At 43.7% G+C, this 16,564-nt stretch overlaps 1 protein-coding gene across 2 annotated transcripts in view; it reads right to left on the reverse strand.

Moving 5' to 3' along the window:
- The window catches only part of stab1 (stabilin 1), a 189,713-nt gene that overhangs the window by 60,116 nt on the left and 113,033 nt on the right, over positions 1–16,564 (reverse strand). For both annotated transcript variants that reach the window (XM_085457297.1, XM_085457298.1), the window contains 3 exons: positions 14,371–14,487; positions 11,933–12,065; positions 11,741–11,801 (listed from right to left, as the gene is read on the reverse strand). In XM_085457297.1, the coding sequence (XP_085313423.1) occupies positions 11,741–11,801; positions 11,933–12,065; positions 14,371–14,487 (311 nt within the window). The remainder of the gene's footprint in view (positions 1–11,740; positions 11,802–11,932; positions 12,066–14,370; positions 14,488–16,564) is intronic.

The raw sequence follows: 16,564 nt of genomic DNA on the forward strand, positions 1-16,564 counted from the left end.
TATTTTTACCAGTGAAACCAATATAACATCTCCACATTCACAAATATACATTTCTGACATTCAAAAACAAAACAAAAACAAATCAGCGACCAATATAGCCACCTTTCTTTGCAAGGACACTCAAAAGCCTGCCATCCATGGATTCTGTCAGTGTTTTGATCTGTTCACCATCAACATTGCGTGCAGCAGCAACCACAGCCTCCCAGACACTGTTCAGAGAGGTGTACTGTTTTCCCTCCTTGTAAATCTCACATTTGATGATGGACCACAGGTTCTCAATGGGGTTCAGATCAGGTGAACAAGGAGGCCATGTCATTAGTTTTTCTTCTTTTATACCCTTTCTTGCCAGCCACGCTGTGGAGTACTTGGACGCGTGTGATGGAGCATTGTCCTGCATGAAAATCATGTTTTTCTTGAAGGATGCAGACTTCTTCCTGTACCACTGCTTGAAGAAGGTGTCTTCCAGAAACTGGCAGTAGGACTGGGAGTTGAGCTTGACTCCATCCTCAACCCGAAAAGGCCCCACAAGCTCATCTTTGATGATACCAGCCCAAACCAGTACTCCACCTCCACCTTGCTGGCGTCTGAGTCGGACTGGAGCTCTCTGCCCTTTACCAATCCAGCCACGGGCCCATCCATCTGGCCCATCAAGACTCACTCTCATTTCATCAGTCCATAAAACCTTAGAAAAACCAGTCTTGAGATATTTCTTGGCCCAGTCTTGACGTTTCAGCTTGTGTGTCTTGTTCAGTGGTGGTCGTCTTTCAGCCTTTCTTACCTTGGCCATGTCTCTGAGTATTGCACACCTTGTGCTTTTGGGCACTCCAGTGATGTTGCAGCTCTGAAATATGGCCAAACTGGTGGCAAGTTGCATCTTGGCAGCTGCACGCTTGACTTTTCTCAGTTCATGGGCAGTTATTTTGCACCTTGGTTTTTCCACACGCTTCTTGCGACCCTGTTGACTATTTTGAATGAAACGCTTGATTGTTCGATGATCACGCTTCAGAAGCTTTGCAATTTTGAGACTGCTGCATCCCTCTGCAAGATATCTCACTATTTTTGACTTTTCTGGGCCTGTCAAGTCCTTCTTTTGACCCATTTTGCCAAAGGAAAGGACGTTGCCTAATAATTATGCACACCTGATATAGGGTGTTGATGTCATTAGACCACACCCCTTCTCATTACAGAGATGAACATCACCTAATATGCTTAATTGGTAGTAGGCTTTCGAGCCTATACAGCTTGGAGTAAGACAACATGCATGAAGAGGATGATGTGGACAAAATACCCATTTGCCTAATAATTCTGCACTCCCTGTACAGACACTGATGTTGTTCAGATATGCCTGCTTAAGAATGTCACATGTATTTGTAATTGCATATTCATGAATGATTGCTTGCTGACAATAAAAAGGGCTGTAGTGAAGGAATCAGTTGAAGTTGGCTAAAGGACAGGTGAAGGGAGCATTACTTGGCCTTGACTGACTTCCCTTGCAAGCCAAAAAGACAAAAGACAAAAGAGTCTTGATTTGTCGTGCAGTTTGGGCTTGTGTTCCAGTGAGGTTTGTGCCTAGATAAACCCAACAGTAAGATGTACTTTTTTAGTACCTACTTTCTCGAGGTTCCAAGCAATCCGATGTGGCATCGTCAGACTGCATATCACCAATTGGCTGGTCAGTAGTGTCATGCGATGAGCCATGAGAGCGTCTTGTTCACAAAAATTAAAACCGCCATTTTTGAAACATGTCAATGACGGAAATGGCTACAAAAATAATGCCATGGTGCTCAAGTCTGGTGAAAAGCCACAGTCCGAGCAGCAGGTATATTCTTGTCCAGACACCCACCTTTTTTGTAACGTTCATGTTAATTACTTCACGGGACACTTGGACACACTGCTATGACAACAATGGCTAGGTAGTACTGGATTTGAATGGAAAACCAGTTGATCCGAGTCGAGTTGTAGCGAGTTGATCTGAGTAGGTATTCATGGAAAAAGGGCTATCCAGTTCCTCCTCCCTCCCCCGATTGGGTAGGTCAGATCATAACCTGATTCATGTTTTGAGATTCACAGACTGGGAGACACTGTGAGCCCCGTGGTCAGGACATCAATGGGCTTACTGAGTGTATCACTGACTACATAACCTTCTGCACCAACTCCATTGTCTCAGCTAAGACTATCCATTGTACAAACTGAACATTCCATCCATTCTCATGGGTAACGTAAGATCTTTACCCAACAAGATGGAAGCGCTAATGGCGCTAACCAGACTGCAGTGGGAGTACCAGGAGAGCAGCCTCCTGCTGTTCACTGAGACATGGCTCACAGACCACACACTGGACCCCGTCGTAACTCTGGATGGCTTTCAACTGGTTAGAGCGGAGTGGAGCGCAGTGGAGAGTGGTAAGAGGGGAGGTGGGGGACTAGCAATGAAGATCAATGAGAGATGATGTAACCCGGGACACATCACTGTGAAGGAACAGCGCTGTACCAAAGAATCAGAATACTTTATTGATCCCTAGGGGAAATTATTTCCTGTTAGCGGTTAGCGTTCGGCCATACCACCTGGCCAGGGATTTTTCACGTTATTGTGCTGACTGTTTACATTCCGCACTCGGCCAACGCTATGGCAACCTGTGAGTACATTCACTCCACGGTCTCTCAGCTACAGATAATAATGATAATAATAATGGATTGGATTTATATAGCGCTTTTCAAGGCACCCAAAGCGTTTTACAATGCCACTATTCATTCACTCTCGCATTCACACACTGGTGGTGGTGGAGGCAAGCTACGGTTGTAGCCACAGCTGCCCTGGGACAGACTGACAGAAGTGAGGCTGCCATATCGCGCCATCGGCCCCTCTGGCCAACACCAGTAGGCGGTAGGGTAAAGTGTCTTGCCCAAGGACACAGGACAGAGGGGCCGGGGATTGAACCGGCGACCTTCCGGTTACAGATACGCTTCCCAACCCCCTGAGCCACGGTCACCCCACAACCTGCAATCCCTCATTATTATCTCTGGAGACTTCGATCACGCCTCACTATCTGCCACTCTCCCTAACTTGTCGCAGTATGTTGCCTGCCATAGAAGGGACAGAAAAACCCTGAACCATGTTTGCCAACACAAAGCAGGCTTACAGCACATCACCCTTTCCCCCGCTTAGCCACACACACCACAACCTGGTCATTCTTCAACCCATTTACACTCCCATGGTGAAGAGGAAACTCCCAACGAAGAAGGTGATAAGGGTGTGATCCAAGGAATGCAGTGAGATGCTGAGAGACTGTTTTGAATGCACAGACTGGCAGAACTCTGCAAGCCTCACGATGAGGACATTGATGGCCTCAACCACTGCATCACCAACTACATCAACTTCTGTTTTGACAACACTGTGCCTAGCAAGAAGGTACGGTGTTTCTCAAACAATAAACCGGTGACCCCACAACTGAAGGCCCTGTGAACGAGAAGAAGAGGGCTTTCAATCATGGAGACAAGGACACGAGGATCCTTTTGTACTCTCCAAGAGAGACTTCAAGGACAATGGAGGAGCCACAGTGTCTGCTGACCGGGGGTGGGCCAATGAATTGAATCTGTTTTTCAACAGATTTGGCTCTTGACCTTATCACCTCTCCCACCCCCCAGGTTCCATCAACCCCCCTCCAAATGCTGTCCTGCCCCTCTCCTGGTGGAATGTCATTGTTACCTGAGCTCTCCTCACACCACCACCCTGCTTCACCCCCATCCACACATCTACCCACAACAGAGCCAGCCTGGACCCCCTGCAGTTAGCTTACTGGTCTGGAATCGGGTTGGATAATGCTGTCAGTAGCACTGATCCCTCTCTTACCTAGAGCAGGCAGGGAGCATTGTGAGGATGATGTTTTTTGACTTCTCCAGTGCTTTCAACACCATCCAGCCTGCACTACTGAGACGGAAGCTGGAGGAAGCCGGAGTGGACAAACAGCTGACTGCATGGACCATCGACTACCTAACCAACAGACCACAGCCATCATTGGATGCGTATCAGATGAAAACAATCAGGAATATAGAGGGGTCATCAGTGACTTTGTCAGCTGGTGAGACCAACGCTCTCCAAATCAACGCTATCAAGACGCATCAGATGGTCATAGACTTCAGGAAGAAGTCACCTCCTATAACACTGGTGAACATCTAGGAAGAAGACATTGAGACAGTGAACTCATACTCGGTCTCAGGTGTATACACTGCTACAAAACAGCACAAAAGAAGGAGGATTTAGTGTTTGTGTTATTACGAAACAAGAAGAGTTCCCAGATGGTACAGTGGACACATGTGTGACTCCTGTGATTAAAGCATCTTTCTTTCAGCTTAACGAGTGAACCGTCAGCTCGTTCAAACACGTTAAAGTCTGTTTGGCTCGACACCACCGAACAGAGGCAGCAATATAACATAGCTAACATTAACAGTGCAGTGAATCCTGCTTGTGCCGTGATATTCAGGACTGCAAACCGAGCAGCATCACTGACTTTCAGCTTGTTGTGTTTGTGGATATATGACCAGTGTTGGTCAAGTTACTTGAAAAAAGTAATCAGTAACTAATTACTGATTACTTCCCCCAAAAAGTAATCCTGTTACTTTACTGATTACTTATTTTCAAAAGTAATTAATTACTTAGTTACTTTTTAAAAACACGATTTACAACCTGAAGAGGTGATAAAGCGATAGAACGTTCAGCCCAATTCTACTTTTTCTGCATAATCCATCATACAAAATGTAATCAAATGGAAAAACCTCTTTTTTTTAACTTGTTTTATTAGTTTTAATCTTTTAACTTTATGCATCAAGCAAAAAATTAATTATATGCAACATTCTCTGACTGGAAGAGATTTGTTTATTATTTAAACCTATTTTCTGCACATTCCAGCACATAAAATAAAATATTTTTTGTGTTTACACTCAGTCTTTCAAATAGATGCAAGTAAAACACAGCAGAAAATAAATAAAGTCAAAGACTCAGTGGTCCTTTTGCTCTATTTTCACCTGTAAAGCAGGACTGGGTAGGCGGAGGTTTACCCTGGTGCAGGTGTGCTGCGGTCAAATTATCCACACCACCGCCGCGCTATGAAGTCTGGGATATGTTGGGCCATGAAGGCTACGCCGACCCATCCTTAAAATTCAGGGAAATTAAGGACGCATTTGAGGGCCGTATTTCGAGCAGCCTTGGTCGTATCGCTGTGACGTAATCGGCCTTAAAATGCGGCCTTTAAGGCTGCAGACCCCAAATCCGGTCATTGGTACTTCCTGGCTTGTGTAGTTACTAGGTAACAGAAGCTCAACACTGCCCCTAGCGTCCTGGAGCACTTTCCGTTGTGTTTTGGAATTTGCAAGTGTTTTGGGGTTTGCATGTGTTTTGGAGTTTGCAAGTGTTTTGGAGTTTGCATGTGCTTTGTCTCTAGGGGCCACCGTATATAAGCGGGTTAATTGCAGTGTTAGTGGTGCTGCACAGAAATGTTTTTGATGCAGGTAGCTCCATGCCCTCCTGGGTTTTAATTGCACCTTAGAACACACATGCATCAACACTACAATGAGCGGGTGGAGGGAGGTTTGGAGTCTTCTCCCACCCCCATTCTCTGCGGCCTGCTGGAGCGGGAGGGCTAGGTGGAGTTGGCCGTCCGACTGCGGTCTGGAGTGTGGGGCCTCCCTGCTGCTACGGAGTCGGGGCGGTCTGCCTCTCCCCACCGCAGGGAAAAGGGTAACACCACCTGGGTCTGGGTGCAGTTCCCCCCTCCAGGAGCAAGGGTACCTAGACCTGGTTTGTAGAGTACGCTTGGGGAGTGTGATCGTGTGTACAGCGTCTCTTTATGTCTGTCTCCACGTTGGTTGAGTGTGGAGTGAGTGCATATGAGAGCATGAGGGGGGGAATGGATGTTTGTGTCTGTGTGTGCCTGTATGTCTGTGTCTATATGTCAGGTTGGGTATCAGACGCCACCTCTCTGGGGACACCTCAGGCCCTCCAAGGTTTGGAGGCCTATCTCCACCTACCACCACTTCCCCTGCCAGTGGCGGACTCCCTCAGGTGTCGGTGCGTTGGTGGTTCTTTGTGTCTGGGGGTGGGCGTCCAGGTACACACCGGCTCACTCCTTGGCGGCCGCTTATCGGGGCCTGGAGCCTGGGGCTCGCTCGGGCCCCTTCGGGGGTGGGGTGCCCCCGGCCTCTCGGCCTGGGGCTCGGTCACTCAGGCACAGCTGGCGGCCGGCGGAGCTCACGGGCGCGTCACTGCAACTCCCCCTGGCTTCTGCTCCGCGGCTGCTGAGTGAACCCTCATCTGGGACTCTCCTCAGCTCTTACTGGAACAGTGGCGCGGCTGCCCCTCTGTTGGTCTTCCATGGTTTCTTGTGTTCTGGGGGCCTCTGGATGTCTGGAGTTTTGATCTCCTCCATACCTGCTTCACACCCTGGAGGACGGGGCTGTGGCCCCCCCACACTCCCTAGCAGATCGTTACATGGAGAAACCTTTGGAATACAAGCGCGCTGATCCACACAGGTATGCACACGGGTGTTCACTGCTCATAGACCCAAATTACACCTTTCTTGGCTGCTACTTCGAAGCACATCTGTCCTGCGTGCTGCACAACAACATTGAATATTTAGTATTTACTGCTGTTTACACCTAGCTAGATTAATGCGACGGTGTTGTGTTTAGTATGTTGCTTTGTTTTTTTTTTGTCTTTTTTTGCTTGTTTTCTATTCTTCTCTCAACAGGTGATCCAGGAGATTTTTATTTTTTTTTCTCCCCCCCTTTCTCACTGTCCCTCTCCCCTTCTGTTTTTCCTTTCCTTCCTCTTTCTTTCTCCCTTTCCTCATCTCTCACTCATGTCTGTCCCGTCTGTAACATCTGAAAATAAAATATAATAAATAATAAAAAAAAAAAAGAAAGAAAAGAAAAAAAAAGAAATGTTTTTGATGCTGAAATGCAGTAGAATTGGTTACAGATTTACTCTAAAGGACACTCATATACAATGATTATTTTGTAGGTTTATTCTTGCGAGAGTGCAAGGTAACCAAAAGGGTTTGAGCTATGGACCTAATTGAATGTTTGTGTTGTTAAAAGAGAAATGTGTGCATCTAAATGAAAAGAAAAGGACGTTGTTAAATTCTGTTAATAAATCAGACGAGGAAGAACCTGCAGACCGAACGCAACTGATGTCTCCTGTCTCTGCTTTTCTGTTAAAAAACAGTTTAAAAACAGACCCCATCGAAGGCCTGTAACATATGCATGTACGTAGAACCTCAGCTACTGTTGTATATATTGTATTGTATATTGTTTTTTTATTATTATTAATATTATTTATTTATTATTCATTTATTTTGTATTTCTTTATATTTTTGGTATGCTCTTTGTGTTCTACTGCTATCTGTACCTGAGCTGTGGTAAAGCACAAATTTCCTCGCCGTGGGATCAGTAGTCTTATCTTATCTCTTATCTTATCTAATGCAAATAAGCCATGGGTGACTAAGGACATCAAAGCCCTCCTCAATGACAAAAAGAGGACCTTCAGGGCAATAGAGAGTAGGTGAGAATGGTTCAGGCATTATTGAAGGGGAGAGGCTATGGACAATTATAGGAGAAAGCTAGAGTGGAAACTCCAATAGAATAGCATGAAGAGATATGTGGAGTGGCATAAAGACTCCACTCACGCAAGTCTGCATGACCAGGTGGGGTCCAGTCTCTGTGTCCTAAAGACCTGTACCCCCCAGTTTTGTGGAGTCTTTCATAAACTGTTTATGATGAGTCTGAGTCTGCAGAGGATCCCAGTACTATGGAAGACGTCATTCCTCGTTCCTGTACCAAAGATGCCACGTCCCGGTGGCCCCCAGGATTACAGACCTGTAGTGCTGACTTCCCACATCATGAAGACACTGGAAAGACTCATTCTTCACCACCATCCTCATTCAACTTATAGTCAGGCCACACCAGGATCCCCTTCAGTTCAGTTACCAGCGTCTCCTCTGAGTTGAGGACTGTTGAGGATTGTTAGTTAGGTGATAGGAAGACCACAATATGTGCATTTTCAAAATTATGTGTCTGATAAGGTGATCAGCAACACAGTGGGAACATGAGGGGCTGTCATTTCCTCTTCACCCTCTACACCACAGACTTCAGCCACTTCACAGAGACCTGCCATTTTCAGAAGTTTTCTAATGACTCTGCAGTGGTTGGATGCATCAGTGAGGGTGATGAGACAGAGTACTGCGCTGTGGTGGACTCCTTTGTCACATGGTGTGAGCAGAATCCTCTGCAGTTCAGTGTGATAAAGACCAAAGTATTGATTGTTGACTTTAGGGGGACCAGGAAACCTTTGACCCCTGTTTCAATCCAGGGGATCAATGTGGACATTGGGGAGCACTATAAATACTTTGGAGAACACATTGACAATAAACTGGACTGGATTAAAAATACCACTGCACTTTACAGGAAGGGCCAGAGTCATCTCTATTTTCAGAGGCCTTTTAACATCTGACGGTGAGAGAGCAAAAGAGAGAGAGAGTTTTGAGATATGAGAGATTTGTGATGTTTAGCGTGTTTGGAGTGTGTAGTTAGTGTGTTGTCTTGTTTAGTTAGTGTGTAGTGTAGTCGATAGTTTTGTTGTTGAACTATAACTAATTACTTTTTCAAAGCAACTTGCCCAACACTGATGTTCAGTGAGAGACCGAGATTACCCAAATGCACCACTGCACAATGCAGGAAATCATTCCTGTGCCTGTGGTGGTACAACTCCTCTATCTAATGCACAGTACACACATCCTTAATATCTGCACATCCTCTAGAGAGAAATAACAAAATGACAAAGTTCAACAGTTTACAGTACAATTGTCACGGCCAGGCAGATCAGCTGCACGCTGATCAGCACGCTCTGTTTCTCTCTCTCTTCCTCTCTCTCTCCTCTTCTCTGTCGCCGGGGCGGAACTCACTGTGGGTTCATGCCCTCAGGAGATGAGACACCTGGGTCTCATTAAGATGATCAGGATTTAAGCCAGGAGGTGACTGCTGTTCATCGCTGGATCGTTGTCTACCACGCGTTAGTGAAGCTACTGCAAGTCGAGTTAAGTGTGTTTCCTTTGTGCGTTGTATTTAACCCCGTCTCCCTGTCTACAGAGCTCCCTGGATTTTCCCCCCGTGTGATTCCCTAGTGGCAGCCAGTGATCGTGTGTGTGGATGACCTGAAGAACGCATGCTTTTCCCCTGGACTTCCCTTGAGCTCCTTTTCCCTCACGCAGCTGTACATAGCACTCCCCCCCGCACCTTCTTGTATATACACCTGGTGAATTGTAAATAAATCTTTCTTGTCTGCATCTGAGCCCGGAGTCCTGCGCTTGAGTCCTCCTCCAAACCGTAACAACAATTTTAGCCACATATATGAATTTTGTCTTATATACTGCAATATTTAATTGAGCTAATTTGTTATATTTTGTTATATTTTGAAACGTTGTAATATATTGTATTATTTAATTTAGCTAAGTTAGTTACTGTTCTTACTGTCTTGAAGCAAGTGTAACTGCATAATTTCCTCAGGGATTAATAAAGTATTTACCACATTGGTGGTGGTCAGAGGGCCCGGTGGCACCAGTGTCTGGCAGCCTCGCCTCTGTCAGTGCGCCCCAGGGCAGCTGTGGCTTCAATGTAGCTTGCCATCACCAGTGTGTGAATGTGTGTGTGTGTGTGTGTGTGTGTGAATGGGTGGATGACTGAACATGTAAAGTGCTTTGGGGTCCTTAGGGACCAAGTAAAGCGCTATACAAATGCAGGCCATTTTAAAGTATTCTAATTCTGATGCTGAAAGATGCTACAGGCAGCATTACAATCTTCTCAGCTTCACAGCTTCTCCAGACCCTTTCACATCTGTCACATGTGCTCAGGGTGAACCTGCTCTCATCCGTGAAAAGCACAGGGCACCACTGGTGGAGCTGCCAATTCTGGTATTCTATGACAAATGCCAATATTGCTCATGGTAGTAGTAGTGACACGAACCCTAGCTACATGCAAAACGTATATGTCCGAAAAGACATGGACAGAAAAATACGCCTGTGGCCCACACCTATAAAACCTGAGGATTGTCTCACCGTTGTCCCTCTAGTGAATCTGTTGTTGATTTCATTAACACCAAAGCAGCTGAAAGTGATTAACAACCCCCTCTGGTACTTAGCTGAGAAGAACAATAGAAGAAGTTTAAATGATATGATGCTATACTATGATTAAAAAGTTTTAGTAAATTTTTTTAGCAGTGTACTTAGCCATGTTTTTAAAAAATGTTATCCAAATCGATTAAGTTCTGCATCAGCACCCAGCAGTGCTTGAATTGGAATAACCCCACAAATAAGATCTTTAATTTCAGTTTAGGTTGCACCAATAGAGCACTTAATTGTGCTGTAATATACACATATATATTGCCTGTCCTGTCTGGAAGTGTAGCAATCAGGGTTGTTGTCTGAAGGCCAAACTAAATGCCCAGCAGATTTATTTTCCAAAGTCTACCATTACGGCTTTTGCTATACTGGTCCACTTGATACTCATATTTATTTTGATTTTTATTAGGTTTTTAACATTTATGAGTTATTACAATCAGAATGCAAAAGACGGAAATAAAGAAAGAAAGAGAAGTTGGGGAGAAAGTAGGCAAAAGGAGAGGGAGAGAAAAACAGGGAAGAGAGAGAGAAAAAACACTGAAAATCTGCTGAAAAAAACAAGCAAAAAACAACACAGCATGGAAACCACGGCAACAACCAACATATGCATAAATAGCGGTAAATAATAAATATTAAATGCTACTGAGCAGCACACAGTATTAATGATACATGACACATAATGTGTGTCTGTGAGTACCTGTTTGTACACCTGTGTGAGCTGAGCCCCGGGCCAAATAGACCTGAGGGCTCCCCACCCCCAGAAACAGCCCAACAAAGCCAAGGGGGCCCGGCTCAGCCAAGCTGCTGTCGGGAATGATCCACTACGCATTTGAGCACCCAGCCCCAGACACAGAGAACCACCAATGCACCAGCGGAGTTGGGGGACCACCTGGACCTGCAGCAGTAGGGAAACCCACCAGCCCAGACCCCGACCAGAGGGCCATTTCCTCCTCCCGGCCCACTACCCCAGACGGCGAACAGAGAACGGGTTTTAAGATTTGTGCTTTGATTTAAGCAAGTTCTCCTTTGCGCTTTTCCAGTATAATAGCTGGAAATCCTGTTCTTGGTTATGCCGACTGCCAAATGTGCAGCCATAGTAATTCCTCCCATTTAATGAAGTGCTTGTCATTTATTTCAGTTGGGAGTCTTTGAAACAGCTATAATAACCAGGTAAAGATGATCAACTTGAGATATGAAACTTAATAAGACTTAATTAAATTCTATCTCCTAATGTAATTCCCAGTTTTCTGTTTTTTTAAGTCAATTAATTTAATCAATTTAATTCAGCTCCACTCAACAAAATGAATGCACACAAATGATGCATTTTTTATAGTTTGGCTTTTTCTCATATAGATGACATCTGACAATTTCAATATTTACTACTTCTGCTCTATATCCCACTCTCAGTCTGAACTAGCATATGATGCATTTCCTGTATATTTAGTATAATCAGATTTAATTTAATTAAACTCTAAACAACTTGAAAAGAAAAAAAATGAAATTTTATTCACTTCTTTGCTGACGTTTGCTGCACTGCTGCAGATTTTACTGGATAAAGATGAAAAACATTTACTCACTGGACCAGTGAACTTGCAGGAGGCAAAGTCGCTGCAGCCACCATTTGGCTCTTCAGTACATCTGGAGAGCAGACAGAAAAACAGCCTGATGTCACGTCCCCAAAAGTAAACACCTCACGTTGATTTAATGAAGGCAACAAGGAAGCCAGAAAAAAAAACGTATTTAAGACAAAGATGAAAGGCCACACTGACCTGTTAATGGGACTGCAGGAGTAGCCATCTCCCTGGTAATCACTGCGGCAGGTGCAGTTGACGACGAGTCCCGTCTGGTTGCAGTCCGCATTCACATGGCAGCCGCCGTTGTACTCGGAGCAAAGGTCTGGAGCTGCAGAGTGTTTTTAATAAAACTGTCATCTGATTCATTATAAATGCTGGCTCAGTTTAAGGTAAGCATCAGCTCGCCACATGTACAACATCTGGAGCCTGAAACAAATGTGAACTGGTTTGATGCTTTTCTACAGCAACCAAATTATCAATCAGAACAGGAGTGCCACTGAGGAGAGAAAACAAATCTGATACTGAAAAACTAGAAGGATGAAAATATTTTAAGAAAAACAAACTGTCACAGAGCTCTTTCTTAAAATGCTCCAAAAACAGTTTGATTAATTCTGCCAGTCTGCTAATGTGCACAACAAGAACATTTACAGAAAGAATGACAGGTTACTGTAGTCAAAGAAAATAATAAAGGATAAAAACTATAAATGAAAAGGGATTATGGCAACAGTAGGGCCAAAAAAAAAAATGTTTATGCTTTTAAAAAATTACTGAAACAATTGATTTTTTACAATCTTTGTTATTTTGATTAGAAGGGAGGCCAAAACCTGGTTGGGGTGGGGCGGGGCACACCACCATTTTCTTTTTTGTATGCTGAAAAACTCTGGATTGTAAGGTTAATCAAGTGTTGACCAGTATTGTAATGAATCACATGGACGCTTATCACTTGCATATGCTCAAATGTTGGGCAAGCTAATTAAACTGATTTAATTAGACCCCCTGGTTCACTGCCAGGGAGGCTAATCTTCCTCTAATCTAAGGGCTGAACTGGCCTCTTGTACTGCAATGCCAGGGTTAATAAGTTACAAATCAGCCATCAAAGACTAACAGGTGAATATACTTTGTCTCTTCTCCACCAACACATTCCTGGTTCTGTTATCTTTTAATCAGAGATAAATTACTATCATTGGAGCCTTCAAACTTAATTCACTGAAGCCATTTAAATGCACCAAGTGTTTACTGTACCAGCTCAGAAGAGACGATCCAAGCACAGGACGCAGCAGGGTAACAGTTAAAAATCAAGATTATTGATCCAGACTGAGGTCAGCTAATTAAAGAAACAAAACACAAGAGGAACAAGGGGATACACAAAGAAGAAACCTAGGACTAGAAGGAAACAAAACAATATATCAAGAATACTAACAGAAAGTTAGAACAGCTGACTGGGAAGAATTCAACACAATCTAATACGAAATAAAGGGAAACTGGGGAATACATTTACAGAGGTGAGTAGCTGGTGTGCAAGAAAACTTGTGGGAACTAGAATCAAGGGTGGAAGTAGACAGAGTTAATAAAATAAAAAAGGAACTGTGGAATGGCTGCTGTTTATGTTGTATGACGCTGATGATGTCATGCTGTTTCGGGTTGTATTAGAAAAAGTAAAACATTGTCAGAGTGTAGCAGAAACAACAGTGGATGTGACACAACCACCAATCTCGACCGATCCCTGTTGATGAGTGGTTGTTAGGTGATCATATGCTACACTTTTTGGTGTAGTATCTGATCATCCTTGTGATTTAAACACTGCAGTCACTCATAAATTACAACCAAGTGGTATTAAGACCTGAAAAATTCAATGAAATGCAGGTTTATTTACCCCAAGTACCTTTAGGAAACTGGCATCAACAGTTGCCTAAAGGGACTTTATGAAGTAAAGACCCTACAGTGTTCAGGAGAAAACCCTGACAATCGAACAAGCCCCTGGAATAAGCCTGCAGTGATGGTTTAAAGGATTCTAATGACATGTAGCAGTTGTAGATCTACATGTTGGGAGTGGAAAAAGTTTCATGGAGGGGGAACGCTCAGTCTAACGCATGAAGTCCCACAGCAGTCTGAAACTACACTGTCTGATGGCATCATGTCAACATGGACTAAAATCTCTGAGCAATGTTTCAGCACCTTGTTGAATTTGAATAAAAGCAGAACTGAAACAAAAAAAAGGGGGGGAACCTGGTTCAAGCATATTGTACATATTAAAGTGTATTTTTGCATTATTAATATTAGATTTACGGATTATTTTTCTTAACCGTGGATAGAAAGCAGTGAAGACAGGAAAGTCAGGGGACAGCGGGCAAGGGAAGACACACCATGGGTCAGAGTTGAACCTGGACCGCTGCATTTCAGCCTTGTAGCCTATAGTTGCATGCAAATCTCAGAGGTGGTTTTTCACCTTCAAGGTGAATTTTCTTCATCTCAACGAGTTGCTTATTGGAACCACAGCTGGACCCGGATGATCAAAACTTACCAGAGCTTCCTCTTACTTCTGTGACTACAAAGCACTCTAATCTCTTCTAAATCTATTATTGCATGACCACCGTTAGGATGATGTGTGTTTTTAAACAATGGACAACACTCACGTGGCTCTGGAGTGCAGAAGGTGCCATTCCCCTGGAATCCCGGTTTACACAGACAACCAGCACCTAGCACACAGTCAGCCTGAGCGTGGCACTGCCGGCACTCCTCTGGGATTGAGCCTAGAAAGGCAGACGGGGGAATTATCTCAGTAGAAGATAAGTCAAATCCAGTCAAGTCAAAGTTTATTTATATAGCACATTTAAAAGACTAGTGTACATCAAAGTGCTTCACAATAAAACCGCAGTGCGGGCAGAACAAAGAACAAATAGTACAATTATACTTAAAATTGCATTTACATGGTGTAAGGCAGGCCGAATGAAGGTCAAACTAATTTGTTTCAAAAGCTAAGTTAAACAAGTGTGTTTTTAAACGGGATTTGAATGATTGAATTGATTCCGAAGTACGGATTTCGACTGGGAGATTATTCCAGAGTCTAGGGGCAGCGATGGCAAATGCACGGTCACCTCTGGTTTTTAAACGAGACCTTGGTTGCATTAGGAGCAGTTGGCTGGAGGATCTTAGTGCTCTCTTTGGGTTGTACGGATAGAGGCGATCAGTTAAGTAGCTAGGGGCCAGGTTATTTAGAATTTTAAAAGTGAGCAGAAGGATTTTGAAATCAATGCGATATTTGACGGGAAGCCAGTGTAGGTTAGCGAGGATGGGGTGATGAGCTCATGCTTTCTAGTGCCGATTAAGAGGAGGCCCAGGTAAAGAGAGTTACAATAGTCCAATGAGGAGTGATGAAGGCATGGATAAGTTTTTCAAGTTCTTTATGTGGTAAATAGGGCTTAGCTAACAAGAGTAAACAGGGCTTTAAGATAAAACTCACAGGTTTATTTAAGGAATGTTTTTGTGAATCCAACCTAGAAACTTTCAGAAAACAAAAGCATTCAACATGGATCCAGAATCCTCGTTTTGTTTGCATAGACCATTTGCACTTGGACTTCCTACACTGTGGTCTCTTAAATTTGAATTTCGTTATGAGCAAGAAGACAAGGTCTCAGGGATCCAAATCCAAAGTAGGTCTTAATCTGAGTGAAGACTGTGTTGCCATCATCTCCTGGCATGATGGCACAACATCAAGTTTCAGGTAGTTTCCAGCGAATGCTCTTCAGATGCCTCAGGTGTTACAGAAAAAAAAAGAAAACAAATGACACTCATATTCTTGTTCACACTCCCGGCCTGATGCACTGCTTTTCGACTTGGAAACTTTGACTCCTCCACTGAAAACTCCTCTCTGGACTCTGGGTTGTCGCTGGAGAGCCGACTCTCATCACTGGGGTAATTCCTCTCCTTGAAAGTTGGTGACGTTCAAGGACTTTGGTGAAATTGCAGCAAATTACATCCAAGTAGTCATACCATGATTTCCATGTAGTGATCTAAAAGCAGTAGCAACACTGGAAACGAACTGCACCCAAATTTTAGGGGTTTTCTGTGTTTTTTAATGGGCAGTCTTAAGTAAAAAAAAAAAAACATGGTTGGAATTATGTTGATCAAATACTGAAATAGATTATTTAACATGATTATCCATGCACTCAAACATCATGCATTTATTAAACTGTCTTTGCATCTAAATTAACGATAAATACATTGAAAACTAAAAACAGGAGGAGGTTGGCGGTGTTTTTGACCATAAAGGTAGTCTCACAGGAAGAACCACTGGTCCCTGCTGACCTGCAGCCTCTCCATTGTGAGGTGGAGGTTTGGACAAGGACAAAAAGAGGTGCAGTTGGCAACGGGCTCGCATATCTCCAGAGACGAGTACAGAAGCTACTGAAAGAGAGCCGAAGCTAAAAATTAAATTACATCTCAAGCACACACTGCCAAAAGTGGACCAGGTAGTAGATGCTGAGGGATCTGGAGACAAAGGAAGCTGCAGCTGTTCATGATCGTTTCACATCATGACTTTAAGCTCCTCTTTATAAATCTTACTGATGAAAGTCTGGCTCAAGACGATCTAAACAGCGAATGAGTTTTGGCTGTAAATGAAAGGGCTGTGCTCGTTTTATAACACAAGACAGAACAGACCAGAAGAGCTTTGTAGCAAAGATAAAAGCAACAAGTCATTGCTGTATCTCATTATCTTCTTAACTGTTAAAAGCCAAAAACCTAACTGAAACTAAAATGAGTCACTCAGATGTGGTTTTCATCGTATCTCATCACTGTTTGGCTGGAACAGAGAAAAACTGGTTAAAA

This window comes from Copadichromis virginalis, linkage group LG5 (assembly GCF_057382275.1).
Source record: "Copadichromis virginalis isolate Kocher_CV1m ecotype Utaka linkage group LG5, C_Virginalis_male_GT1.1, whole genome shotgun sequence".
Classification (NCBI taxonomy): Eukaryota; Metazoa; Chordata; class Actinopteri; order Cichliformes; family Cichlidae; genus Copadichromis; species Copadichromis virginalis.